The sequence below is a fragment of the Stigmatopora nigra genome, chromosome 19, assembly GCF_051989575.1.
Source record: "Stigmatopora nigra isolate UIUO_SnigA chromosome 19, RoL_Snig_1.1, whole genome shotgun sequence".
Lineage (NCBI taxonomy): Eukaryota > Metazoa > Chordata > Actinopteri > Syngnathiformes > Syngnathidae > Stigmatopora > Stigmatopora nigra.
In genome coordinates, this window is record NC_135526.1 from 8482975 (window position 1) to 8510698 (window position 27724).

The 27724-nt window shown below is 39.9% G+C and overlaps 1 protein-coding gene across 5 annotated transcripts; it reads right to left on the reverse strand.

Moving 5' to 3' along the window:
• Positions 1-433: 433 nt before the first annotated feature.
• On the reverse strand, positions 434-27416 carry mink1 (misshapen-like kinase 1). 5 transcript variants are annotated; one of them, XM_077740003.1, is made up of 33 exons: positions 27041-27416; positions 26233-26449; positions 20165-20230; positions 19649-19831; positions 19452-19562; positions 18271-18361; positions 17583-17713; positions 17447-17501; positions 15961-16039; positions 14770-14945; positions 14596-14665; positions 13760-13970; positions 11519-11626; positions 10922-11008; positions 9117-9293; positions 8864-9034; positions 8410-8676; positions 8216-8295; positions 7660-7763; positions 7487-7578; positions 7223-7246; positions 6790-6941; positions 6605-6713; positions 5957-6073; positions 5517-5628; positions 5228-5377; positions 4578-4721; positions 3919-4053; positions 3702-3802; positions 3474-3623; positions 3249-3408; positions 3030-3169; positions 434-2405 (listed from the first exon to the last, which is right to left on the reverse strand). In XM_077740003.1, the coding sequence occupies exons 2-33, from the start codon at positions 26287-26289 to the stop codon at positions 2322-2324; spliced, it is 3894 nt and encodes a 1297-aa protein (XP_077596129.1). In that variant the 5' UTR covers positions 26290-26449; positions 27041-27416; the 3' UTR covers positions 434-2321. The 5 variants fall into 5 exon arrangements, with proteins under 5 accessions (XP_077596129.1, XP_077596133.1, XP_077596132.1 ...); XM_077740007.1 differs by having other exon boundaries at positions 8410-8568; positions 27041-27415; XM_077740006.1 differs by lacking the exon at positions 10922-11008.
• Positions 27417-27724: the final 308 nt, after the last annotated feature.

A 27724-nucleotide genomic window follows, 5' to 3' on the forward strand; every position in this document is an offset into this window, starting at 1 on the left:
ATTGCAGAAAGTTCTATGATTGACCACATTTCTACTTCAAAAGCAAGAGCCCTCAAGCAATGTGTCCCATGCCTGATACCACCTATAGCTAGCTGCTTGGGCTTATTACAAAGAGTGCACACCTTTTACGTTACTTTTACTGTCCCATCCTAGCTACCGACATAACCTCATCTACAACCACACAGTTGACTTATTCATACCTGACGAGCAACTGAGAAAATATATCGTCACACATTGTGCTTTGACAAACATAGCGGTAGACGTTTTGCTATAATACAAATCTCTCTAAGACAGATATACATTCACGGTTTCTCTGACTGATTTACATATATATATTTATAAAATAAACCTCTCGAAATATAATCTGGCTACTTTCTCCATGACTAAGTTACATTAGCAACAAAGTGTAAACGCCAACCTTATGACATTCTACTGTCTGAGCGGATGTTACTAAACACATTTTACAAGTATGGCTTTTCTCTATGCTGGCTCCCACTCTTGAGTTATGCCGAACTTTTCATAGGATTCAATGAACATTTCCAACTTTGTTATTGCCAATTTCACAATGACTACTCTTTGAAGAATCCTGTTTCAAATGATTTAAGTGCACTTTAAGGGGCAGATGACAACAATCAATACAAGAGTACGTATTATGCCTCCTATTCTGGTTATTGAGAGACTGGGGGCGAGGCTTAAAAACCATCCGATAATATCTTCTGACATTGGTGTCCCAACCCCAAGGCACTGCTTAAACTGTAAACATGGCAGGTTGAGAAAATAAACGCAAAACATGCATGACAACAGTCCTATACGAAATGTAGGCTATGGCACAATAATTTGCTAAAAAATAGGGGAAAACTGCTTTTTACAGCTTATAATAGTTCAATGGCTTACATGCACAATCTTTGTGTATTCATCACTTTTGGTTTCACAATACATCATCTTCTGGTAACCCAAAACCATTTTTATCAACAACTCCTACCAAGTTTGCTGCAACTCTTTATGTTATAAAGCTAAGCACTTTAAACTGTGCTTGCTAATGCTGTCAAAATTCCGTTTTTCTACATGAAAACCATTGTCACTACACAGAGACTGGAGAAGACTGTTTGGTTATCTAGGTGGGGGGGTTAAGAGTCTCCTCAACCTGGCAAGATCAGACCTTTAGACCTGTATTCTTCCCCCATGTAGCAGGGTATACAGTACCATGACCTTCAGCAAAATGCACGAAAAGAAATCCATCCTTACGAGACCTTTATGAGACTAAAATCCTGTCTTTCTGTCAGCTCAGAACAAATATTAGCTGTGGTGCGGTACTGTTCCTAACAGTTCCACGCAACAACTGGATTATTGAAGAGTATAGCAAACCGTTGTGGTAAATTATATCATCACGCTGTCTTAACACGATCAGCCACATTAACACAATCTCCTCAAACAAAGACTTCACAATAACACGATATATTGAAATATAATTACAGTAGAGCAAAATCAAGAATACCGGTAATTCAGAATCACAACATATAAATATTGAATTTGTGGTAAATCTATGAAAATGTTCGATATGAGTTTGAGGCTGACTGATTTGCCTCCAAGAAAATAAGCAAAGACATTTGACAGTACTCTCAATGAGTACTGCACAGTTATGATGACTTTCAAAAACGAAGGATGGCTTATCGAAGACGAATGAAAATGTGAGAAAAAGCAGGACTCCCCGATCCGCTCTTTTAGGATAAGCTGGCCCCAAATTTCCCCTTTTCACTAAGGCCTTTAAGCCTGTGTGAAATTCTCACGAGCCCCGAAACAACCGGGAGAAAAGTCACATCAGATGGGCATACCAGTATTTTCTATGCTTGCGCCGCGTGTTATCACAACAAACGGTGTCTATGCCGGGAGAGATCGGAAAATGATTTTCTCACTAACGTTATATACAGCTCAACTTGAACATACTACACTGTTGGTAAATAACTCCTTCTAATACCTGGAGAACCATCTAGGAATGTACAGTACTTCACAATTGGAAACTAAACATTGATGAAAGAGTATGGTCCACCGAGTAATGAAGAACAGGGCAGGATTAAAAACAGTCAAAACTATTAAATGCTATAAACAATTGCAGTTCAAGCAGTGATTTCTTGTGTGAGCTTCACTGATAAATTATTGTTATTGGGGCCATGAAAGTGATTAAAATAGTATATTTGCATGTATGTATAAATAAACATAGACACACAAACTTCGATTGCTCATTCATGTGTCTATGAGAATGTTGGATGCACTTCTGCCTAAAAAACCTACTGGCTCAGAGATAGAACAGAGCAGCTGTTCATTCACCAATTCATGATGCAGTTCCTGTTCAAGGTCATGAAGTACACCTGGCTGCTGCCTCCCGATCGCACTGAAGCAAAGAACACCTGAGAACAGAGAGAGAAAGAGAGATTAAAATTCATTCACTTTCTGAACCGGTTTATCTTCACGAGGGCGCGGGGGGGGGGGGGGGGGGGGGTGCTGGAGCCCATCCCTGCTGACTTTGGACCAGAATCGGTGGCCAGCCGATCGCAGGACACGAGGAGACGGACAACCATTCACGCTCACATACATACCTACGGGCAATTTAGAGTGTCCAATCAGCCTACCATGCATGTTTTGGAAATGTGGGAGGAGTACCCGGAGAAAACCCATGCAGCCCCGTGGAGAATATGCAAACGCCACACAGGTGGACCAACCTGGATTTGAACACCCAGGGCCCAAGAGCTTTGAGGCCGACGTGTTAATCACTCATGCCGCCGGCCGGGCCAGATATTAAAATAATGAAATATTTTAGTCAATCAACATTTTGCTTGAGTGACTTTATCTCTCTTATGTTTCATCAGGCAAAGTAGAGTCAAAAGTATAGAAATGTTTAAATATAGTGTACTAGTACAATAATAATAAGAAGAAGAAAAAATAGCAAATAAAAAGCAGATAGCTGAAAAAAACGAACTGATTTTTTTCAATATTTTGTAACATCTCATCACTAATCTGTTTGTATTTCTTACCTTGTCATTTCTCTCGCAAAGGAACTTGAGCCTTTGAGCTCTCTTGTGCATGAAGACGCCATCCAGGTGGCCAGTTTCCACAGATCGGATCTCAATGGCTTTTTCACCCCAGCCCATGATTTGATTAGAGCAGATATGAGCTGCGGATTACAACAACACTTAGTTTACAAGTAAATTTCGGCTGCTGAGTCCATTTTTTTACCCCCCTCGGATCCGTACCGACAGACGTGGGCATTTCTCCCCATTGCAGGACCACGTCCTTAATAATGCGCCCATAAGTATTGACGTAGACGCCTTCGTCCTCGTAGCACAGAAGCATCTCCATACCATCGGAACTGGGCAGGAAAACGATAGCGTGGGGAGTCACTTGGCTCTGGATCTGTTGGCGAGCAAAGCGGATTTGAATCCCAATCGGCGGTGCAACTCCAGAGCTGCGCAACCTACATGAACCGGGATGTAAATGTCATAGTTGTTCCCAGAGTCCACATCGATGGCGTGGAAGCCTGCGCAGGAACCGTAGATGACCTTTAACCTCTGACCCTCCTCTACAGTCAGGTCCACAAGGACGGGCCTGTGTGGCAGGTCTGCAAAGGACTGGTATTTGCAAGAAGTACATTGAAATGAATAAGAGAACACGACTGGATAAATGATCCCCTGTGAACGCTATAATACCTTAAAGGCCATGAATTTGTGATAAGGCTTGGGTGCCCAAGCATACACTTCCACAGCATTCTTCAAAGCAATCACCAGGAACTTTATCCTCTCGTATTTCACTAGAGGGGACAACCACAAGGACATTTGATCTGGCATACCCCTAATCAATCATTCACACAGCTAAATTTACAGTGGATGACAATTTATCCTAAGCAATAATAAGTCTGTCACTCACCAACTTTATAGTGCACACAGCCCTCCATCTCCCCCACAGTGGTCCAGCCTTGCTTCTTCTCCACTTCAGGGTCATTATGGAGGATCTTATTCCTCAGCCAAGACAGGTAGTAAACACGTACCTTATTTTTCTTGCCTTCAGTGGAACAACAAGTTTGCTTTCAGTTACACTTATCTTGACTGAGCCCATGATTTAAAAAAAAAAAAAACTCGCAAGTGGAGGAAGATAGAAGAATGATATATAGAGGGACGAGAAGGGCGAGAGGGGCCATTCCAAAAACATGCATGGTAGGCTGATTGGACACTAAATTGACCCTAGGTATGAGTCTGAGCATGAATGGTTGTTTGTCTCCTTGTGCCCTGCGATTGGCTGGCCACCAATTCAGGGTGTCCCCCACCTATGGCCCAAAGTCAGCTGGGATAGGCTCCAGCACCCCCTGTGATCCCAGTGAGGATAAAGCGGTTCGTAAAATGGGATTATCTTCATAATTGTACTTGTGTATTTATAATTTTCTATAGGAGCGTTCATATGGTAAGTAGTATTAATAGGGGTGATCATACTTTGCAGTTTTTCAATGATAGCGGTCATGTCTGGTCTACATTTTCCTGCGATATTTGAGGGATTACTGCATACATACATACGGGTTGAACAGTATTGACCTGAAATGGTGATGAGCAGGTTAAGGCCCTCCAAAACATCCATCTGTTGGAACCTGCGCGAGTTGATGAGTGGATAAACTTTGCCCTGTCCACTGCGGTCGAGTAATTTCAAACCATTCTCTGTTCCCACCAAGAGGTTCACACCTTGAGACACACATTCAGAAACAGTAAATGGGGTATTTTAACATCAGAGTACTGGGTTTGAACGGATTTTTTGTATCTTCTTATGAGATGGTGAATGCCTTGGTGAACATTTCTTTGAAAATTTTTATGTCTCATTCACCATTGGTATTGACAGCGATATATTCATCAAGTTCACTTGCAGTGCGATGGCTGGCAGTGAATGATCTTGTTTCAGTGTCAATGACAGCCATCAATTGATTAAAGAGGTAAAAATAAGGGTTTATAAAATGGTGGAAAGATTTTTTCCCCCCCAATTTCGAAAAAAAAGGAATTGAATTTTATATAGTGTAAACGTTATCGATCAGGGGCATGAGAATTCTACTGAACATTACTAGGCTACTAATGCTAAACCGTTTATGGGTAAAGGTCAAAGGAGTTTGATTGATTGAAATAAAAATGATATTATATTGTTCATTGCTCAGAATTAGCAACACAAAGTCTCCATATGTATCCGTCATGGTTCCTACCCCAAAGCGCTGCACACAGGATCTCCGAGTTGAACCTCTTCTTGTATTTTCGGATCTCAGGTGTATCGGTTTGGGGCCGTGTGTTGGTGGGATTCACATTCACCATTGAACCTTTCCTTACCTCCATCTTCAGCTGTTCAAATCTTGAGCCTAAATATGATGGAAGCAATGAGAAGGAGCTGATCAGATAAGGAAAATAGGGTATCATGTTTGACTGAAAAACTATTGGACTATGATTGATGATCACCTTTAAAAGGTATAAGAAATAATGAAAAGCCCTCAGACTTACTGGCAACAGAGATGTTATCCTCAGTAACTCCTGGCGTCTGGTACATGCCAAGATCCACAAAGGTGGTAAAGGAGGACTTGCCAGTTGCCTTAACCAGACATCTGGATTGGTACTGGTCAGAAAGAGGATAAGTGCAACACAAATGTTTACTTTTGGCTGCCATTAACGGCGATAAACATCTTTGCAGAGTTCCTCACCGTCCATATACCTTGGACATCTATTGCTGTTAATTGGTATATCAAATATATATTTGACTACCAACAACAACACATACTAGTTAAATACTATGCCGAGAAACAGCAAAAAGCTAAAAATAGCATTTATTAGATTGTGCATCCTATGTGTGCAATGTAAGGCAGAGTGCCAAGCAGCACTTTGCATAAAGAAGACATCAAATTAAAACAAGTAGTTAGGGCCGCTATAGTTAGCATCACTCTTACATCATACACAGAGTCCTTCCCAGGGGATGAGTGTGTGGCAGAATCAGTGGGTGAGTGAGATGGCTGCACCACATCCGGCAAGTTGGTGTATCCATTTTGGCTCCTCTTCTCTGGAGTCTTTTAGGTACAAGACAAACATGGATACCAACCATTTACATATTGCAAATGACTCGGAAATGCATCATACACTGAAAAATACACAGTGTATATTAAATATAGGCAGCACGGCGGATGAGTGGTTTTGTGTTTGTCGTGTGTCGTGGTAATGTTCTCCTGGGGATTGAGTGGGTTTTCTCCGGGTACTCCGGTTTCATCTCATGTCCCAAAACCATTCTTGGTAGGCTGATTGAAGACTAAATTCCCCCCTTAGTATGAGTGTGAAAGTGAATGGTTGTCCATCTATCTCTTTGTGCCCTGCGATTGGCTGGCCACCTGAATGAATGATTATACATAAAAATCAGTTCCTCCCACAGATTTGACTAAATCTATGTTAGTGAGCACCTGTCATTCCATGAACCTCATAGGTGAAGCACACCAAAATAGAGTCTATGATTCTTGCACAGGTGTGCCCCATGGAGCCCACAATAAATGTCTGCACTTGACAACACCGTATCCATCTTGAGTCACGTAACTCATGGTTGCTCTCACCCTTTGCACCAACATGGTCTGATCTCCATATCCTCCAGCATGCTCTCCTTCACCCTCGTCTTCATGAACAACCATGGTATTAACCGAATCGGTATCAGCGTCCCTGTGACTATAATCAAACGAGGGTGAAAAGATTAGTTTTGTTTAACCATTTCTTCAAGTTACTTTATTAATGAGAATGTTACCGATCAGCGGAACTCTCTTCATCTTCGACACCCTCTCCATTTTCACTCTCCTCACTACTCTCACTGCTCTCCGAAGAAGAAGAGTAATCATTGGCTTTGACTGGAGGTCTTGGTTGCTCCTCAGCTCGTTCTTTGGCAAAGAGGCCATGGTCCTGCAACATATACCACCATTCATTTGAATAATAAAAAAAAAACATTTACCTTTCACTATATAAAACATGATTAAGGCAAGGTGACTAAAACAACATTGACAAAAAAACGACGGCGAAAAGCACTTTAGGCCATAATTGTTTTAACCATTCACACACACACAAATACAAAATTTAAAAAAAAATTACCTTTTCCTTAAAAAAAGCAACTTAATCTTTGAGCATTTCTTGCAAGTGGATGCAGATGCATGCACATTGAAATTCTGGAAATACACGATACTAACCTCTCCTATGGCTCTCTTGTAACTCTACAATCGAGACAATGTCAACATGATGTAAGAAGAGGGACAGCATGATGGGGAATAAGTGGAAAGGGTGTGTTAAGGTTAGGAGAAAATACCCATAATTAATTGTTAACAGAGGGTAAGTGTGACAACAGATGACATGCATGTTATTTTCCAGTTTAAGAATCCAAAACATATTTTGCTGGCACCCAAAAGCAACGTTTGCATTTGCAAAACCGCAGAAAACGGTTTCAAAACACTTACAGCTGGACGACCTGGACGAGAGGATGTGCGAGATTCCCCTGGTTTCTGACGACTATCATGTGACAGAATGGGTGAATCCATTTTGGAGGAAGCTGAAAATAATAATAGTGGATCATGTTTTATGAAGTTATGGACTTCGAGGACAAACAGTCTTTCAGCACAGAGCGACTCACTGAGGATGCGATGCCTTTCCAACGAGCCCGTCTGTGGCAGATTAGATAGCATGCCAATAGTGTCACCTCTCTCCCAGCGATCGTTTCGGCTCAGATCTGGATTACTGCACAGAGGACATGATTGGTGACAAATCACAATCAAATTCCACAAAGGTAATCAGAAACCTCTTGTTTGCTTTAGTTTTCTTTTGTGTGCAAAGACCAAGAGACTATGAACCACCAGTGAAAATTGATGGTCAAAATGATAATTCTTATATACTATTTAATATATTTCTAATCATTCTTTGGTTACATTATTTTGTACACTTTACCAAATTGTAATGAGCACACTTATGTAGGTGCTTCTTTAATAATGTGTTGGCATACTTCCATCGATTAATCACGGGATTGTGTTTTGCCCTTGTTATTAGTCGCAAAAATAAAAACTTCCCGACCGAGACCGAAAAGCACACTTGTAGTGACGTTTCAGCCGACAATTTCAAGACGACACATTTTCAGTGCATTACTACAACAAACCAATAAATCTATTAAAGCACTTGAATGACCAAAAATGTACCTGGCTCTCACTGGATGCCGAATACCAGAAGTCAGGTTGGTGTTGAGAGCCGTAGCAATCGATGCAGTCCTTTGAGGAATCTGAGGGTTCAGATTTATTAGATGTTTAAAAATGATATCTTAAAAGAAATAGGTCTCCCACCCCGCCCTAAACAAAATGAAATATGTTAAATAGAGTCCCCTTTCTCGTTTAACCTTGGGTGGGAGTTCCACGTCTGGTAAACGAATCCAGGGCCCACGATCCTCCCTGTTTTGGTGAGCCAGCGGTGCAGGGGTCTCAGAGGTGGGGTCCGAATTTTGACGCACTAGCTCTCTGGAATGGATAGGACGGGCTACGGGGGCCAGGGAAGGGTCCTGGGTAGGGAATGCGGACATGGTCTTAGTAGGCTGGTCGCAGAGAGACTGGGAGCGTGGTACAGGGGCAGCGTAAGGTTTTAGAGGAACCAAGTGAGCCATCTGGAACTTGAAGGTGGCAGCAGGAGCACAGGAGAATGAAGGAGTGCAACCCCAGAAACAAAGCCAAGCAATTGAGGAGAGAAAGAAGGATCATTAGCTTGTAAAGTTAGTAGAGAAAGCATTTTGCTGAAAAGTAGTTACAGCAGAAGAATGTGGTTTCATTCATAGTGGGTTCATATTTTCCAGCACCAACCTTGCCCTGCCCTCCTTGAGGTTCGACGGGTCTCTGCATGGGCGGGGTTTGAGAAGACTGTCCCACTCCAGACTGGCTGATCGAGTCCGAGCGTGACTGGATGGCAGTGTCAGAGACAGTGCTACAGATTTTAGGAGAGCCCTGTCTGTTCAGCTTACTCCGCTCCTCCACCTGGTTGAAGAATGACAGTGAAACTGTAGGGTGGCTTTGTGTTGTGGGATTGGTAATCACCATTCAGTTGTAACAGGTTTACCTCTCGGGCCCATGTGGGTTTATTGTTGGGCTCCAGGTTCTTGTTATAGTGGTAAAGCTGGGGTTTCTTTTCTTGTTGCTGCTGCTGCAGAGACACCAGGAAAGCATGCTCCTGTTGAAGTTGCCTCTGTAGTCGCTCCGACTGACGCTGCTCCTCCAGCTGCTTGCGCTTATACTCCTGATCAAGGAAACACACAATGGTCAGTCATAAAGTTGCAGGAACCAGACGAGAACACGAGAAACATTTTGCCAACCACCAAGCAAATAGAAAAACTAAAATTCTTAAAATTTCACTATTCATAATAAACGACTGTCACACGGAAATGGAAAAGCAAAATTTTGAAAAATAATTGCAGTGTCACGGTTAATACCCCTGCAAAAACTATGACACAGAAATTAAGGTCCCATTGTCACCCCTGGGGTATTTTACTGAATTCTATAGCTTGGAATTCAATACGCCAAAACTCTCAGTAATTAAGTTTGTAAAATAAACCTAAAAAAGCGCCAAAAAATGTCTTAATTCCATTTTGCTGTTGGTCACTTACTGGAAATAAGCGAAAGTGGGCTCTCTCATCGGTTTAGTTACACATAGCTGTGGCATCCAGCGTTTTAGTACTTTCCCAACGGATTCAATCCTTTTTAGTGAAAAAAATGGTTAATATGTGTTGTGTATGGAACAATGGTTAATAAATGTTGTGTAGGAAATTGCTCCAACACGAACACTACCGGTAGAAGCCTCTATTTTTAATTCGTCCGAATGAGTAAGCTAGGGTAGTTAAGCTCATAGAAAGAAGTGAACCAGCCAGTAAGCAACCTACACTCTTGTTTGGATCAAAACTGAATACTGCTTTGACCAAGAGACAAATGTTGTGTTGCCAATGAAGAGTTGTGAACGACCTGGAACCCAAATCAACAAGGCAAGGCAAGCAGCGGTGCACAGCTCTTGTCCTTTAGGGGCCCTAGCCAATCTGCTTTCCATGTCTCCCTTCACCAACACACTTGAATAAAATGATCAACTCATCAGCAAGCTGTCCAAAAACTTGACAACAATTCTGGCTATTTGATTCAGATGTTGGTGGAGGGAGACAAGAAAGAAAGACAGGATAGGGGCTCTCGAGTTTTCTTGAGTCTTGATCATTTATCTTTTAATACACTTTAACAAGATTCCATCACGGATAAAAGGTGGTGGTTTTTGCATTGAAATAAGAATGAAAATGTCAGTCGTCTTACATTCGGGGTCGAGACATTTTCCCCAAAGCTAAATGACGAAAGATATCTTTAAAGCGAATTCTGAACACTTTGATGTCAATGCAGTTATTGCAATTTTGTTATTTTAACACAGTAAATTTAGATTTCAAAATCCGGAAGACAGTCATTTACAAATGTGATTGCGCTTTAGTTTCCATATTTAAATGTTCAGATATTAAGATGTGATAGAAAGTTTTTATAAGATTTGAATGAAGCAAAATAACATGCTTTTTCTCTTGAATATATGTTATAATCATTTGTATCATATTTACTGTAATTATTTTATGTATAAAATTGAATTTGGTGTTCAAAAAGTATTTTTTCAAGCTCGAGTCTTGAAAAAGAGGGGGTGGTCTTATGTCGTCTTATATTTAAGCCAATTGGGTAGTGAGTAAAAACTTGTGATACTGGGACTATAAAATAGCGCATTCACTTGCTGTGAATCGGAAAAGAATGTTGTTTTGTTTTTTTGCGAGCCATGTAAACCGAATGGTAACCTAACTCTGCTTGTGAAGTTGAAGATAGAAACTTAATCACCCAAAAGTAAGGGTTATTTACCATAAGCAGTGCCTGCTCCTGAAGCAGCTGCTGCTGAAGGATTTCAAGCTGCCGCTGCTCTTCTTCTAACTTATGTCTAATAAACTCCTGAGGAGAGGCGGGGGGACAGAGAATACAGGAATAAAGGTGTAAAAGAAGAAAGCAAATACGTAAGAGGAGGGGAGGCGGAAGGAATCATACAATGGTTACGTAACGTTCAGACAGTCAGGAGGAACCACAAAAAACACAGGAAACAGTCAGCCACTTCAACACAGCTATTGTTGCTATTTGGGAATTCCATCAAGAAATCAAAGCAAATATTATCGTCATTATCAGTGTTGAGAGTCATTGATTAACTGATTGGCATTAGCAAGAAGTGCTAACAAGTGATTGTGATATGATAACAGACAGTTTGGAGAGGAGACAAGAAACCAAAGAGGAGACAGAGAGAGTTCACCCACAGAAAACTCATCTCTGAATAAAAAGACTAATTTGAAACCTTGCTGCTATGGCAACCAACTCATGGAATTTCACCACTTGCACAGGGGTTGCTGTTTGACACACCCACACTTCACCCTTATTGGCTGACTATTGTGGCTCTCACTTGTGGTTGGTTACCTGTTCTCTTTCAGCCAACCTTCTATCTTCCTCCCGTCTCATATCGTCGAGTCTCCGATGGGGACCTTTTTCTTGCTGCCTCACCATCTCTCTCTCCTTTCTCTGTTGCTGGGCGAAAAAAAGGGCGACAGGAAAAATAAATGAACACGGGCAACATTTGCACAGGAAAATTTATAATTGATAGAGTGCTGAAGGGGAAAACTGCGGATATTAATGCAGAGCTGGAAACAGCACCAGGAATATTAACATCTCGACCAATCGTTTTGCATTCATAATGCTTCAAAACTAAAAAACATTTCATCTATAAATAATCGAAATACGATGCTGCCATATTGTTGGTTGCTGAAAATGGATCATTATGAAGACATTATGTACACCAAATGAAGAGAAGCAGTGATTACTATGACCAGAATATATTGTACACTAGTTCACATTATGATCCATGATTTAAATATCCTTATAAGTCAAATTTATATATTATTTAATTAGCAACTTTTAAGTTGAAGACATCCATTTTATCAATTCCAAAATGGTAGCAGGCATGCTCCTTCTCAAAATACCCCCCCCCCAAAAAAAAAGCACTGCCTAAGGTTCAACATACAGCGCCGTGAAAAAGTATTTGCTACTTTTCAGAATTCTGTATTTTTTTGCATATTTATCACACACAAAGGTTTGTGCCACCTTTGGCAGCATTAACTGAAATTAACCATTTAGGATAGTTTGTAATGAGTCTTTCACGACGCTTTGGAGGAATTTTGGCATCAATTACACAATATTAGAGGTTTTCTAGTATGAACAGCCCGTTTCAAATCCAAACCCAGCATTTCAATAGGATGTAAATCCGGAATTTGACTTGGCTACTCAGAAACCTTAACTTTGTTTTTTTTTAGCAATTCAGAACTAGACCTGCTGGTGTGCTTTGGATCGTTGTCATGCTGTGTGCTCTAAGAACGCTGGTGTTTGAGCGCAAGAACTGAGGGCCGGACTTTTCCCTTCAAAATTTTCTGGTAGACAGCAGAACTCATTCATCCATCAATTTCAGCAAGTTGTCCAGGTCCTGAGGCAAAAAGCAGCCCCAAACCATCACACTGTCACCACCATGCTTCACTGTTGGTATAGTGTTCTTTTGATGGAATACTGTGGCAACGAGCCGCACCCCTTACAATAAATTCAACTTTTGACCCTTAACTCTGCAGAATGTTCTTCAACAAGTGTGGAGGATCATCATGATGTTTTTTGGCAAATGTAAGACGAGCCTTTGTATTCATTTTGGACAACAATGGCTTTTGCCTTGGAACTCTGCCATGGATGCCAACTTTGGCCAGTGTTTTTCCTATAGTAAAGTAATAAACATTGACTTTAACTGAGGCCAGCAAGACCAGCAGTTCTTATGATGTTTTTCTAGGTTCTTTTGTGACCACCTGGATGAGTCATTGTCACACTCTTGGAGAAATTTTAGCTGGATAATCATTGCATAATACATTTCTTATGATTTAAAAGATCAAAAATGTATTTTGATGAAAATATATACTTTACCAGTTTGGGGAAGATATTATTTGGAATAAACTAGTTTAGAAATCAAAAAGTGGCACTGTGTTGTATAGTCAGTGATGTAATATATAAAAAATATTTTTTGTTAAAATATTTTATGCTTCATATTAAAGCTGAACAGGACTTCATGTTGAATGAAGGGACATATGATGAAGATAAAGGGTGAGACTAGATAAGTTGTTTTCTTCGTACACTAGTTTAATAAGCTAATAATGCTTAGCGTGCGTTAGAGAGAATGCAAAGTTCATCTACTTTTGAAGTGTGTGTGTGAATGTGCGAGTCCCGGTTCATTGATATGTATGCAACGTCCATTACGCCACCTTATACCACCATTGTCCTGTATCGTATCTATAACAGTCATAGTGAGGAATTTATGTTATCAATTTTTCATTGTTTCCCTTGTTGAATAGTTGAGAATGACTTCTAAAATTTGTAAAAAGAAAGATAACGCACTGTTATGACCGTATACTGAACGGGTGTAATTGTACATTATATTTTGTGTTCTAACGTGTTGCCATAATATATACGGATATAATTGTACATTATGGGTTTAATAAGAGATATCAGTAAAGTTGGATTGAGGAACTATCGTGGTTATTTTTCCCCGTCTTTCCAGCATAAATGCAGGGTTTAACATATACATTAGTATGTTTTTTACTTTTGTACAAATAAAAATGAACTAGATGATACCTCTTCCAGTCGTCGGCGTTGCTCTTTTTGTTCCTCAATGCGTTTCTGTCTGTCATGCAGCAATTGTCTCTTGTGTTCTTCAGGGTCCCTACGCTGAGCAGCCAATTGCGCCTGCTGCCTCTTGTGAGCCTCGGACCGCTCCTTGTTCTCCTGTTGGAGACGCTGGAAGTCCCGGCGCAGGGTGGACTCTCCAGGCACATTCAGGATAGAGCTAAAAATCAATTAAGAAAATGAAGATCATTTTAAACTACAAAACCGATTCAATATTATTGCAGAAGAAATCTTGCATAAAAAAACAACTTATAGAAAAGCATTGGAAGCACTTGGTTTTGTATATCTTTCAATGCATAAAAGGTGATTTTTCTCAATCGACAATACAAACTGTTGCTATGTCATAGAGGGTTGCGCAAACAATTTTTTTATTTTTTATTTGTGCGTTTGTCATCATGAACAAGTTTTGACTTGCGTTTGTTATGTTTAGTACCTTGTGCCACAACATGTTATGCGTAGTTGCACAGTTTTGCTTTCAGAAACATAATTAATTTAATTTTCTTTTGTTTTACAAATGGATTTTAGATGAGACTTATTTTGATAATGATAGACAGCTGAAAGTGAGCTCTGGAATTAATGTGGGCGCACATTTTCATTTTATCTCAGTGCAATTAGGTAAAATGGTAAAATACACATTAGGTTTTTCAGGCAAATCTAGTTTATTTACACTTTTAAAAAATTACAATTGAGCATTTGTTTTTTAAAAATAAATCTTAAACATCTCTCTAAACTATATGGAAATAACAGGAAGGCGAAATGCAATTTAATTAAAAAACAAAGAATACCTGGACTCTCTGTCATCGCTACGATTTTCATCTTCTTCATCACTACCGCTGTACTCATATTCCGTCTCCTCTGTGATGGCAATCAGATTAAGAGTCAAACCATTAAGATATGTTGATTCTATATCATAGCCATGACAACTCAGTGATTTCTCATTTCACATTTTATTTACTGACCTTTCTCGCCTCTTTTTTTGCGGGTGCGGTCAATGTGGTCTTTAAGCTGAATTCGGACCTGGCGTTCAGTAGGCTGATCCCTGATGAAGGAATGCTTGAGGAGCTGCTCTGTGGATGGTCGACTGGGATATGTCTTCACAAGGCAGGCCTCAATAAAGTCAATAAATTTCTTGGACCTGAGAGAAAGGGGAATTTTGTGAATGCTAAGAGTTAGGAATCCATTGCCAGCTGGCTGTCTTATGTCAAGGGCGGGTATTATTAACCAATGATCTGACTAAGTCAATTTTATTTCGTTATTTTTGGAGAGGCACTTGAAATTGAATGACAATATCAAAAAATGAGCTATGTCGATTTGGCCTTCGAAGGAGGTCATTAATATTCAAAGCGTCAGTTGCATAGCAAGTGGTTCTGAGGTCAAAAGTGGACAAGTTGACATCTATTTGTTGCAGAAAAAAATCTATCTTGCAATTGCAGTCAGGTAATTACAGTGATCCTTCTTCACTTTGCGGCTTTACTACATCCTAGAATTAAAAAAAGTTCATAAAAATGTAAAAATTCCCCCCTCGACTCAAGCAGAAGCCACTCCTGTCTTCCGCTTGCCACTAGGAAAATGGCGAAAGACACACTTATTTATTTAATTATTTATGTATGTACTAATGCATATGTACAGTTGTGGTCAAAGGTTTACAAATTATGAAGTTTGGTTCTTTTATGGCGCTACTAAGGGTGAACAGAGAAGGGATCAAATCTGCTGGGTCAAAAATATACATACAGCAGCGCTAATATTTGGTAATATGTCTCTTGGCCAATTAGGCGCTTTTGGTAACCTTCCACAAGGTTCTGGCAAGCTTCTGGTTGAATCTTTGACCATTCCTCTTGACAGAATTGGCACAGTTCAGTTAAATTTGATGGCTTTCCTTTTCCAATCACTCTATCATTGTTCTTGTGTACTTGTATTTCTGCATAAGCGCAAAAAACATGTATTGTGGTAGTAATAATGGGGGTGATCTTACTTCTCTGTTTCTCCTTTATCGTGGCCATGTCTGGTCTACGTTAAACGCAATATTCGAGGGATTACTGTATACATTATTTCAAACAGTATTATGTAAATATTTGAACAACTTTATTCTGCATTCCTTGTGTTTAAAAGAAATATTTTCCTTTTAATGAAATTGAAAGAATTTAACTCACCACTTTTTTGATTTAAGTTTAGGGGGAGGATTCCTGGGAATCAGGAAGAGTGCCCTCATTGGATGCATGTCACAGAGGGCTAAAAAAAGAAATCAAGCGTGTTAATATATGTACAGGTCAAAATCACAGACTTCCGTGTCTTGGCCAGCTCTCGTATGCTCGTATCTTAAAATTTGTCTCGTATCTCAAGGCAAACATTTGCTCGGAATTTTACTCGTATCTCAAAGTCCTCGTATGTCAAGGTATTGCTGTACTGTATGATTTAGCACGTCGGCCACATTAATGTCATACACTCCAGCACATAGTGTCTTACAAATAATAGTTTAACTATTTATGCAATGACCCCCCCCCCCCCCCATGTATTCTCAAACATGGGCACAGCTGTTATCCAATCTTTCCCAATGCCTCAGGCCCATTGTGATACAGAATGCAAGAGCAAGGACCATGAGTCATGCTCTCCGCGTAGGTAGTTGCTAAACCTGACTGGGTAGCTTTTAAGTTTCACAGTACGGTGGGTATATGAGCCCCTGTGAGGCAGCCTATTGTAAATATGTGGCATGATGGCAAAACCTAAAAACAAACAAAATACTGACAAGGCACAGGAATATTGGATGCTAGTTTTGCAAAGAACTAGGTTTAAAAATACTGGTTTTAGATGATAAACTATTTTATTTTATAGTGTACAGAACATAATACATACTGTATTTACTGTGCATGTGAGAAGATGACTGTCAGTGATTCTATACTGTACAGGGATCTGTATACTTGAAGACCACTAGTTTTTTTTGACATTTGGCAGTAAAACCCACTCCAGGAGTCTTCCATTATAAACATCAAATTCCAAAACAGACCTACTAAGAAATCCGGTAAACTGGTTTCGGTAATCAGAGAACAAGTACCAAAATAAAACAAATCCTGCAGAACCATGTTAGTTTGGTGTGTTCTGTTACTGGTCATTTTGATGTAGGAAACAGCAAATGCTAGATTTTCTGGCAGAAAAAAAAACCCTACAGCAAATTATAGTTTCAAAATCAATTTTGAGATAACTGAGTAAAATCAGCTTGTTGTCATCATCCTGTTAAACAATATGCGTGGAAGAGGAGAAATTCCAACTGAACATTTTGAATTAACATTCTTAAAAAAATGGGCTCAGCCACTCTGTTGACTTTAAATAAAATCGGACATCTTAAAACTTGAATAAGAATTGTAATTCATTATCTCTGGTAACAAGACCCATTTGAATCAGGTTTTGTATTAATTGTTCAAGCAGGCATATGAGAGCAGAGACATCCGTGCAATCAGCCTCTACAGGCGTCATGCCAGCTCACGACTACACTTGCTTGATTACACCGAGTCAGGTGTCCATCTGAAGACAACTGAATATGACGGACCCATTCAGCGAGATCTTGGAAATGAAGATCTGAATGAGCTCCCAAGACTCAAACAGGGGTAAATGGAAATGAATGAAGGAATAACTTTGACTTACGAGGCGCTCCTTCCGCCATTTCAATAGCGGTGATTCCCAAGGACCAGATATCACTCTAGAAAAGAAACACGATGACACAATAAGTCTCTCCAATTTAGGAACACTCGCATATACGGTATTGCAGAACTGCCGTTACCCTGTAATCGTAGGTCGAGTCGGGGTTCTCATCGCATGCAATGACTTCTGGTGCCATCCAATAAGGAGTTCCAATGAAGGTGTTCCTACGCCCCACAGTCCTGTCTAGCTGGGCACTGACTCCAAAATCAACTGAACGCAGAAGGGGTCAAGTAATTAGGTCAAATAGCCAGAAAACACTCCAAATTATCAAGCAGTGCTATGTTTTTAATTATCCTATGTCAAAGCAACTTATAGAACTGTTAGCAGCTGCCCAAACTCATTGGCTGACATTTACAGTGAATTCTTTTGCAATGGACTTCACATGGATTGAATGACCATAAATGGATAGAGTTGATATTCCTTTATCTGAACCAATACGTTTGAGCCAAGAGTCCCACAAGTTATTCAACAATAAAATATGTTATTGAATGTTCTAGGGTTGATATTCCTTTCACAAGATTCTTCTTTTCCCCATTATATTCAAAAACATACTTGTCTTACAATATGTAATAACTACTCAGATGATTTTCTTGGAACAGGGTTCCCGTAGAAACAGATAAGAGAATTAAGTCAAGTCAAATTTATTTATTGGGCCTAAATCATCAACTATGGAAAAAACTCAGTGATTACTATTGCTTTTAAACTAAAGTCCTTTATTTATCATTTGTGACATTATGTGAAAAGTTGTTAAGCACTTTCAAACATACCAAGTTTGACTTCTGCATTCTCTGTTAGCAGTACATTCTGGCCCTTGATGTCCCTGTGGATGACTTTATGTGTGTGAAGGTGGGAAAGGCCCTGAACACAGAGAAATAGGAACAACAACATAGCACATGACTATGAACCAGTTTACACAGAGATACTGCGACAGTAATCCGGAACGGTTGTGTGGCGGATTGGCCTGATGTTTGTAAGGTTTTATACGGCTGATTACAAGATAAAAGCATGTGATTCTTTAAAGTTTGGTTGCACAGTCTACTTAAGGTCAGCCCACGGCCATCACTCGATACTCGCTTTGCCACGCTGCTTCGTCGAGGGCGGACAAATTCGTAATGAGGCGTTTTTTTGTTAGTTCGGTCTCCATGTAAACAGCCCTTATCTCATGATACATTGAAACAGTATTTTTATTCAAATCCTTTAGTCATTATTAAAACTCTTGCATATGGAAGCAGCATTCATAGACTTTACGACGCCCGTGCCTCTTCCGTCACTTATTCCCCAGCAGCAAATTTTCTCCTTAGCTAATGCTTATCTGTGTTTGTGCATCAGGAGTAGTGTTGTGTTTTTTGCGCTCATTTTTTTTCACAATATACCTAGCGTAAAATTTTGTCTTCTAGTAGGTTCACCCAAAAGAATAGAAATTACTATGGAAAAGAAGCTTAATATCACACCCAATGGCGCATTGATTCTTTTCCCTGACTTCAGTGCGGGCAACGTGGGATCAATTCTCATTCGGTGGCGGTAATATTCTTAGTGTGAATGGTTGCCTGTCCCTCTGTCTGCTCTATAATTGACTAGTAACCAGCATCCCTGAGAAGCACAGTGGCTGTTGAAAATAAAGAAGTTTAACATTCAAAAAAATTAAAAAAACATTAAAAACTATCCTTCCAAATCAGCATCTTATCTTTTTATTTTAATGTTGATGTTTTTTTGCGAAGTACTTTGTTGTTAATTTACTTTATCAGCGAAATTCAACTTCTGCTGCAATGTGGGTTTCTTTGCAGGCATAAGAACAAAAATGGAACATAACTTGAATACACTGTAATTAATAATAGTAAAATGTATATGTATATAAAATGTTTTGTTCTCAATTGATGTTAGTGATGTAATTAATAAATAAGGCAAAATAACGTCTTTGCGGGCTAACTTGACTGGTGTGTTTCCTCACCCGTAAGATTTCTCTGCAGATGTATGCAATCCAGTCCTCTTTCAGAGAACTGCCCTTTGTGTTTTTAACTAAGTCAGTCACTGAGCCAGCTCCGCAGAACTCCATAACCAACTGTAAATAAACATAAACCTTACTTATTCTCAAGCAGCAATAGCAATGCTGTACAAATTGTTCAGAGCAGGAAGATTAAAACCAACCCAAAGCTGGTCATCGTGTCCTGGTGGGCTCTTTTTGACGAAGGCACCGTAATAAGTGGCTATGTTGCGGTGGTGACTGTATTTTTTTAGCATGTTGATTTCAGCTTTGATCTCCTCCTCTTCCTCCTCTGTTACATCCATCACCTTGATGGCCGCTAGCTGGCCCGTCTTCACATGACGGCCCTGATTGGAGCGACACAATTGGATAACACTAAACTTGAAGCATTTCATTTAATGTCTTTCCGCTATGACCAATTGACTGTGAACAATTGTTGTCCAACTGATTTTGCTTATTCAGCAAGAATAGATTAGTTTTTTGCCAAAGTCAATTTTACATTTCATACACCCATAATAAATAATAATAATTGTTATAGGAATTAGTATCCAAGGCCTTGATTATGTATCAAACTATTTTTCTTCATTTTCAGTAATAGATCATTACAAAATGATATAGTTAGAGCATGATTATTCGCCATGTTCTGTAATGGCAATAGTTTTTGTCCAGATAAACCTTACCTTGTAAACCTGCCCATATGTTCCATTGCCGACCACCTCAACTAGCTCGAAGATTCCTGCTGGATCCTACAATTTACAGACAATCACAGATGATGTTGGGATTAGAAACATTAAAAAAACCATATACACCAGGGGTGGCCAACCAGTCAGAGACCAAGAGCCACATTTTTTACTGTGGTACCGCAAAGAGCCACATTTTTTACTGTGTTACCGCAAAGAGCCACATCATACACATACCTTTGCTCAGCCAGATTTATTGTAAATGTCACACACCAGCATAGTAATGACATAAATTGACTCCTACAGCACTAACAGCACAGGCCAGTCATTATCAACAATGAACATTGTGTGCACTGTCTCACACAGACAAACTCTCAGTTCAACCAAGTCCACAAACAAAAATATAATAATTTACAATAGCGTTTTTCTTTTGCTATGCATGTTACTTAGTGGGACTTCTGGCATAAAATCAGAGCCTATTTTTGCGCAACATTCGCTCCTTGTGAGCTGTCATTTATTATGAATGGCTTTTAAGTAGCGCGCCCACCACGTGGTGTACGCCTCACTCTCCTATTGGCTGCTCCCGGCTGAGCACTCTCGCCTTGGTCTGCCTCGCAGGGGGTGTGGCTTTTTCAGCCGACGCTCGATCTTTGGGATACTTTTTGTGTGCGCGACGCTGTTCATTGTCGCTTCTGGTTCACGGGAGCTCTCCCACTCTGTTAAAAACGTTTACTTAAATGACCTTGCTCCTACTGGGAAACTTTGAGGTATTTTCATCCCGAGCACATGCGCATTGGACGAAAATACCGTATTGAACTCAAGCGAAGCGCACACGCAAATAAAAATAAAACACAAATACAAACTTTGATATGGACGTAAGAGCCGCATGAAACCGGGCAAAGAGCCGCATGCGGCTCGCGAGCCGCGGGTTGGCCACCCCTGATATACACATTCTCTATCTTTTTGTGCACAAAGCCCCATTGGCACCATTGAACCATTTCAGCCACAAATTAAAATCAGTTTTACACAATCCTATTGGGTAAATATAATATATAACTAAATGATTATTACTTCGCTTGCAATTCTAATGAGCACAGTTTAATCAACAGGCCATATCACATGAAATTAGATTCATAATTGCTAGTATACAAATAGTTGGGCGCTTGCTTAACCATCGAGTGTAAAATTAACAAAAAACACTGCACACCAAGGGTGTCAAACTCGGGTTGGTTCGAGGGCCGCCTTAACGTCAACTCGACTTCATGTGGGCCGGACCATTTTCGATCCAATATTTCGTTTTTTGTTTTTTTTTTTTATTAAATGAATTAAAAGAACTGAATTAAAAGCCATGAATATTCAGGTTTTTATAGATCTAAAACAATGTTTATTTGAGCTTTTTTAAAAAATATGACAAGATTTTACAAATGATTTTTTAAACTAAAAACACATTAAAATTGATTAAAATTGATTTTTATTGATTTAAAAGGGGGAAATCAGGAAATTGAATATGCATCTATACTCTTCATTTTAATTTGATCCTAAAGCAGAAAGTGGGCACAGATTTGGCCCCCGGTCCGCCACATTGACACACGTGCTATACATCTTTCATCTACCTATTTCTGAAAATTAGGCAAAAAGAAGTCCCTCTGAATGTTGGAAATCTTGTCATCACGGCGGGCTTATCTTTATGTTAGTAGATAATAACTTCAGACCATTGACAAATAAAAATACCCCCAAAAAAATAACCCTAGTGTGTGTATATGCAATTAAAACTGTCTTGCCCAGATATCTATGTAGTTATAACATTTCTGGAAGTGACTATGTACAATTTCCATGAAGTATACAATGTTCACTATCAATTAAATATTTTAAGTTTACTTTTATTCGATAACAATTTGACATCATCATTAGCCTAACAAGCTGAGGATCACATCTCATTTTAAGGCCAACCCTTTGCTTAAGACAGCAGTTAAAAAGGACATGGACTTGGAAAACCCTCATGAGCATTAGCAATTGGCCAAATTCTTATTTTAAACATCGTGTAATTCACATTGCCATAAATTTGCATACTAATTGACTCTGCTCAATTTCCATGCTACCCACTTACTCGCCTTAAATAAAGAATAGCATATATACTGAATCTAGACACCATCTGGTCAATTTTTTTATTTTAACATTTAAAGTTTTACCGGCCACAGCACAAATAAATGTTTTGCTCTGAATTAAAGGCATCTCCCTCCCGAGGGAGACGGAGGAAAGCGACAAACGAGCACATTCACTTTCAGGCAATTTCAATATGGCGTTAATATGTGTGGGTGGGTGGTGAGACTGTTGCTTCAGGTTTAGAATGTAAAGCATGGCCCGGTCTGCTTTCATCTGTTTCCAATGATGGGGTTTGCGCCTACAATAACAGAGAAAAACTCCCTTGAGACGAGAAACATTTACGGGGGAAGAGAATTGATAGATAGCAGCATAGAATGCAAACAAACAGTCCAAAAAAAAAAAAAGATGGACGAGTATGGTATGTACAGTGCAGACTAAAGACTAGAAAGGGGAGAGAGAGACATTGAGGAATACAGCAATATAATGTAATGATGGCGTGGGAGTGGGTGGCCAAAGGCAGAGGCGCCCACGTCAAGCTCAGAGAGTAGGATAAGAGCAATGGAGTGATAGATAGTGGAGGATGGGTACAGTTCTGCTCATAGAGCAGCGCCAGCAGCACAAAAACTGCCAAATCAATTGCGGGCAATGACTGCAAAAATGCAAAACGCAGACAAGCATTTAGCAATGCAATTGTTTTCCAGCAGGTAAGAGCCACAAGTAGTCTTGCCAAATTTTTTTTTTTAAACTGCAGTGCTAATAATCACTTTTTTAGCCATGGATATATATATGCATATGTATGCATATGTATTTATGCACATAATCAATATAAAACATTAAGGAGACACTGATTTTATTTTTGTCTAAATGCTAGTCTATTGTTCAGAAGACAAATCGAAAGTGCAAAAATGTCTGAAAAAGACAAAGCACACAGGTTGACATGACTTCAACACTTTGCAATTGGTAGTTTGTAGGCATTATAATCAATCATAAAATGGGTCTAATTGTATCATATATTGAATCATTGTATCATATATTGAATCATTTATAAAAATGTTTTCCTTTCACAACTGGGCCTGATAAGTCTAACATGTTTTTCCAACCGTCACAAATCTACTCAACTAAAATGTTTCAGATTTTCAATCATATTCAAATAGAAAAAGTAATAGACCAGATAGGTATTTCATGGCTATAGTTAGAACTGGGCGATAAAACGCTAATGATAATTGTATTGTTATAATTTTTGTCATTGATAATATTAAAAGCTTCCGATAAAAATTTGATAATTGTAAACTGTAATTACACCAGCCAACCACCAGAGATAACAGGGGCACTGTTGAGATGAACGTGAGTTCCAGAACAGCGCTAAGGAAAAGAGGATGACGATGAAACGTGTTTTAGCATGTTAGTAATACAGGCTAACAGGGAGCATGAATTCAAAAGGACAATAAGACGGCCAAAATAAGCGATTGATATGCAAGCCAGTTTCACTAAAAGATGCAACTAAAATCTTTCTGGCATTCTTTTTTATTTTTTTTAAATGCCTTGTACCTGTGCAAAGAGCAGCCTTATTAAAAATGTCCTTAATCCACTGTCCCCAATTGAGCAGAGCCTGAAATATTTTTCTTACTTGATATCAAGATCAGAGCTACCAACTTCCATCGACCCCATTTCAGGAGTACCGTTGTTCCATTTGCGGAGTTTATCCGGAATGAATGCGAAAATAAGTTTATCTTTGTGTTTGGGTCCTTCTACATGCGTTTTACAGTTCGTAATGCCACCATGTTTTGGAGACGGCTTCAACATAGGATATTTAACCGAATACGAACCAATAAACTTCTGCGAGTGTCTGGGTTTCTTCATAGAAGTTTCGACCAATTTGCCATCCAATTTGCGCTTAACCCGAGCAGCCATATTAATAAGACTTACCAGTGCTGTGTGCTTCTGATAGGATTTGTTTCAAAACAAAAGACTGTTGGTTTAACCTTAATAATACTTACTTCACTTGTGAAAAAAATGAAAACGTAAATGTTAAATCGATAGATGCTCCGAATGAAGTTGCACAAGACGAATCATTTGTCAGAAGCTGTAACTCGGATGATTTATAATGCACTCGTGTTACCGAATTCATCCGGTTTACTGTGTAGTTGAATCATATGCGTAAATAAGATGGCGGAAGGCATTTAAATTTGAAATTTGGTAGCTTTACAAAATTGTTGCTACAAAAGAAAAATTAAGTGACAATTTTTTGGATTTCCTGAGTTTAGGGAGGTTGTCAGGAGTGCTGGAGTTTGTGTTGCCTGTCCGGAGTAAACTCCTGAAATTACGGAGAAGTTGGGAGCTCTGCGTGACTCTTGTGAGGATAAGCGGGATAAAAAATTTAATGAATGAATAATTTGTAACATTAGGTTTTAAACAAATTATAATAGGCGCAGAGCAAAACAATGTAGTTACGATAGTGCACTGATAATTTGAATACTGAAGAAAGAAAAATAGGTGGCAAAGCCTTTATGCTGGAGGTCTATCAATCCCCAGATGCAATGCAAATATGGCCACCTGAGAATTACATCACGGCAAACTAATAAATGCTTTGAGGGCTTTCAGTAATTACTCTCACTTCCTGAGAAAAAAAATTGGACGCATCAAGAACCCCCCGAAATCGAGAAATAGTTAAATACGCAATTGCAAAATGTTGTTGAAAAGATTTGTTGCAGAATGGCGGCAGGACAGCTGATGTGGTAATTCATGGATCAGCCATTATGAAAGTGTGTTAATAAAAGAGGATGCATATGGCCTTTTTTTCCCCAGAGATGATGCTAATGTGATGTCAACTAGTCCTTGATGTCCTCATTTCAGATATGGAACAAAGACCTTGCCCACTCCGCAAAACACAGGGATACAAACCCTGTAGCTACTAAAAAAAAGTCAGGCATTGAAGAAAAAAAAGGAAAAAAAGTGTAAAAACATACTTCATCACATTGCGGCCTGATAGATTATTCACATTCCTACTCAACCCTGGCTAGTATTTCTCTCCTTTACTGTTTCTTACGCCCTTGCAAATGCTGTGAATAGTAAAAACAACAGAAGTAAAATCAACCATAGTGACAGACATAACTTCATTCGGCAAAGACTTTGTTGTTGAAAACAACACCGGCCCTCAAGCCACAAATCTGTGATTAGTGACGAGTCGAGGTCACGCTAGAACAGCTAGAAGACCAACATTACGCATATAAAGCTCATTAAAACCAACAGTTTGTTCTATAAATGTAGTAATGAAAGCTACATTTGATTTTCTTTTTTTCATTTTCTATGAACAAAAAGTGAAATGAAACTAGTACTAGTTCAAAGGTCAGTAATGTAGTGCAAAATCACACTCTTGAAATAATTACCCATAGATAACTTGAGACAGGGCAGCCTGGCGGCTGAGTGATTAGCGCGTCGGCCTCACAGTGGGGTACCTGGGTTCAAATCAAGGTCGGTCCACCTGTGTGGAGTTCTCTTTGGGCCTGTATGGGCTTTCTCTGGGTACCTTTTCCTCCCACATTCCAAAGACATGGATGGTAGGCTGATTGGACACTCTAAATTGCCCCTAAATTTGATTGTGAGCGTGAATGGTTGTTTGTCTTGTGCCCTGCAATCGGCTGGCCACCGATTCAGGGTGTCCTTCGCCTCTGGCCTGAAGTCAGCTGGGATAGGCTCCAGCACCCCCTGTTACCCTAGTGGTTCGGAAAAAAATATGAGATGGGATTGTGTGCTCGGCTCAGTGTTCAGCAACTATGCAGTAGCTCGCTTCAGCTAAAAACAACATGGCACACACATGCTGTCTATTCTAACCACAACATCATTGCGTAGGCGTGAAAGGGTCGTATTTTTGTACTGCGGTTCGTTTGTCGCTGAACCTTGTGATCTCCATCGACGTCGATTGTTGGACAAAGTGCTAAGACAGTAGTAGTAGTAGTAGTACTCACCCTCAGAGCTGCCAGGTCGATGTCATCCAGGCTTCGCGTGGGGGCGTTTTCAGACATGGTTGTCCAAACTTGCAACCTTGCCTGAACAAGGTAGCCAGATTTTTCTCAAGAAGCACTTTGGAGGTCAATGGGTGGCACCTTTGGTGAGCTTGAGTGGCAGATTTGTGCAGAAATTCCTCAAAATAATCGGCCCACCTTGTTGAAATTGTTACAGCACCTAATGAGCAAACACATCATAGAATTCTTGTCGATGCTTTTTTTTCGCCGATCCTATCCTGACAGCTAAGATCCTTATTAGGCGATTTTAGTTTAAATTGGCTTTAAGCACCATTCGAGGAACTTGCAGCTTTTCCAAGCAGTCCATCTCCGCTGTTAAACACCTTGCTGCGTTCATTTTAATAACACGTCTTTGAGTCCGAATAAGGCGTTTTCCCGGACAGCATTCCACAAAGAGGAAAAAAAAGTGTGGCACAATGCAATTTGTGATGACGGAGTAAAAATTGGGAAAAGGATAAAACGAATTTGAAGTGATTCTTATTTTCTTTTAAGCAAACGCAATGATATGATGACTGCACAAGAACCGCCAATTGGACTGTCACCACGATCCTCAGGTAAATATCCCCAAGTATATACTATCAATTGTATTTTAAAGTGTCACAGGTTTTTAAAATGTTTTTTTTTTAAATTATAATAATAATGAAAAATAAAAAATAATCAGCCGTCCGATGAGACAGGTGGGCGCCTTCAGCAGTTTGGTTAGGTTAGCTAACGAGGCTAAGACAGAAGGCTAAAGTAAACAATTTCTTACAGAATAAACTTTCCCTTTTCCATTTTCTGCGTTGACAGTCGCACCCAGCGATGCCAACCTTGGAAAAACACAGGCTGCCGAGCAAACGGGCGTTTGGTGCGTTCCGGATCAGCCCCCGCAACATTTAATCTAAACTGGGCCCTCGACTCTTGTAAAGTTCCCCGTCGCCTTGATGTCCAGCATCCACATTGGTGCAGTTATAAATCCAAAACTGCGGTACGATATGGCAACCAGCTTCCAAACGACGTCTAACGAGCAAACTTGTTATTTCGCCATGTTTTGCTCCCAAGTGCTCCCTCCCACTTCCAGCTTCGTTTCATGCAGTACAGCCTGCGCGTTTGCTTTCGAGAATGTGTCAGCGATTGGCTGCGCACGAAACTCCTCAAGTGTTTGCGTCTCCGGGGGATGGCTACGGCAAGCTGTCTGGGACAAATGACTCCCCTCATCCAATCTATATTCCATAGCTTCACAAACTCTGTGTGATGTAATCAATTCAGTCCACTGTTTTGTAGAAGAGGACTTCCAATGGGGGCGTGGCCCTCTCATGTCTGGGGTTCTGGGTTCAAATCCAAGTCGGTCCACCTGTGAGGAGTTTGCATGTTCTCCTCGGGCCTGCATGGGTTTCCTCCAGGTACTCCGGTTGTCTCCCACATTCCCAAAACATGCATAGTAAACTGATTGGAC

Excerpts from the sequence above, each read along its gene's own strand:
- mink1 (XM_077740003.1), bottom strand. The coding sequence starts at position 26,289 with ATGTCTGAAAACGCCCCCACGCGAAGCCTGGATGACATCGACCTGGCA. Across the intron at positions 19,563-19,648 it reads GACACGATGACCAGCTTTGG|TTGGTTATGGAGTTCTGCGG; the intron begins GTTGGTTTTAAT and ends GTTTATTTACAG. Across the intron at positions 11,627-13,759 it reads AACGCCGACGACTGGAAGAG|CAACAGAGAAAGGAGAGAGA; the intron begins GTATCATCTAGT and ends TTTTTCGCCCAG.